General features: G+C 26.9%; 1 protein-coding gene across 1 annotated transcript in view; it reads left to right on the top strand.

Moving 5' to 3' along the window:
• Window positions 1–301, top strand: part of LOC115243944 (dual specificity protein kinase splA) — a 12,654-nt gene that overhangs the window by 4,131 nt on the left and 8,222 nt on the right. The window contains exon 3 of the mRNA XM_029821259.1: window positions 1–80. This exon is cut by the window's left edge and continues 16 nt beyond it. Within this exon, the coding sequence (XP_029677119.1) occupies window positions 1–80 (80 nt within the window). The remainder of the gene's footprint in view (window positions 81–301) is intronic.

Here is a 301-nt window from a genome sequence, read left to right on the forward strand (position 1 = left end):
GCAATATATTCCTTAAACTCCAGGAGGAAGAAGCTCGTCTGAATTTCTCAAAGATAAACTCTCCTTATAAACCGACACAAGTAATGTATGATATTCTATCTTTCCTTTTTTTTTCTTTTTTAACGAAAAAAGACAGTGACCAACATTTATGAAAATTGACATCTTTTTTCTTTCATTCACTGTGTTCCGTATTTTTTAAATCATTATTTTCCGGGAAAAATAATGATTGAAATTTTGTAGAATTATCTAATATACATCGATTTACAGTTATTGTCAAGTATAACATAAAGAATATATATAT

This window comes from Formica exsecta, unplaced genomic scaffold, assembly GCF_003651465.1.
Source record: "Formica exsecta isolate Colony F162 unplaced genomic scaffold, ASM365146v1 scaffold768, whole genome shotgun sequence".
NCBI lineage: Eukaryota > Metazoa > Arthropoda > Insecta > Hymenoptera > Formicidae > Formica > Formica exsecta.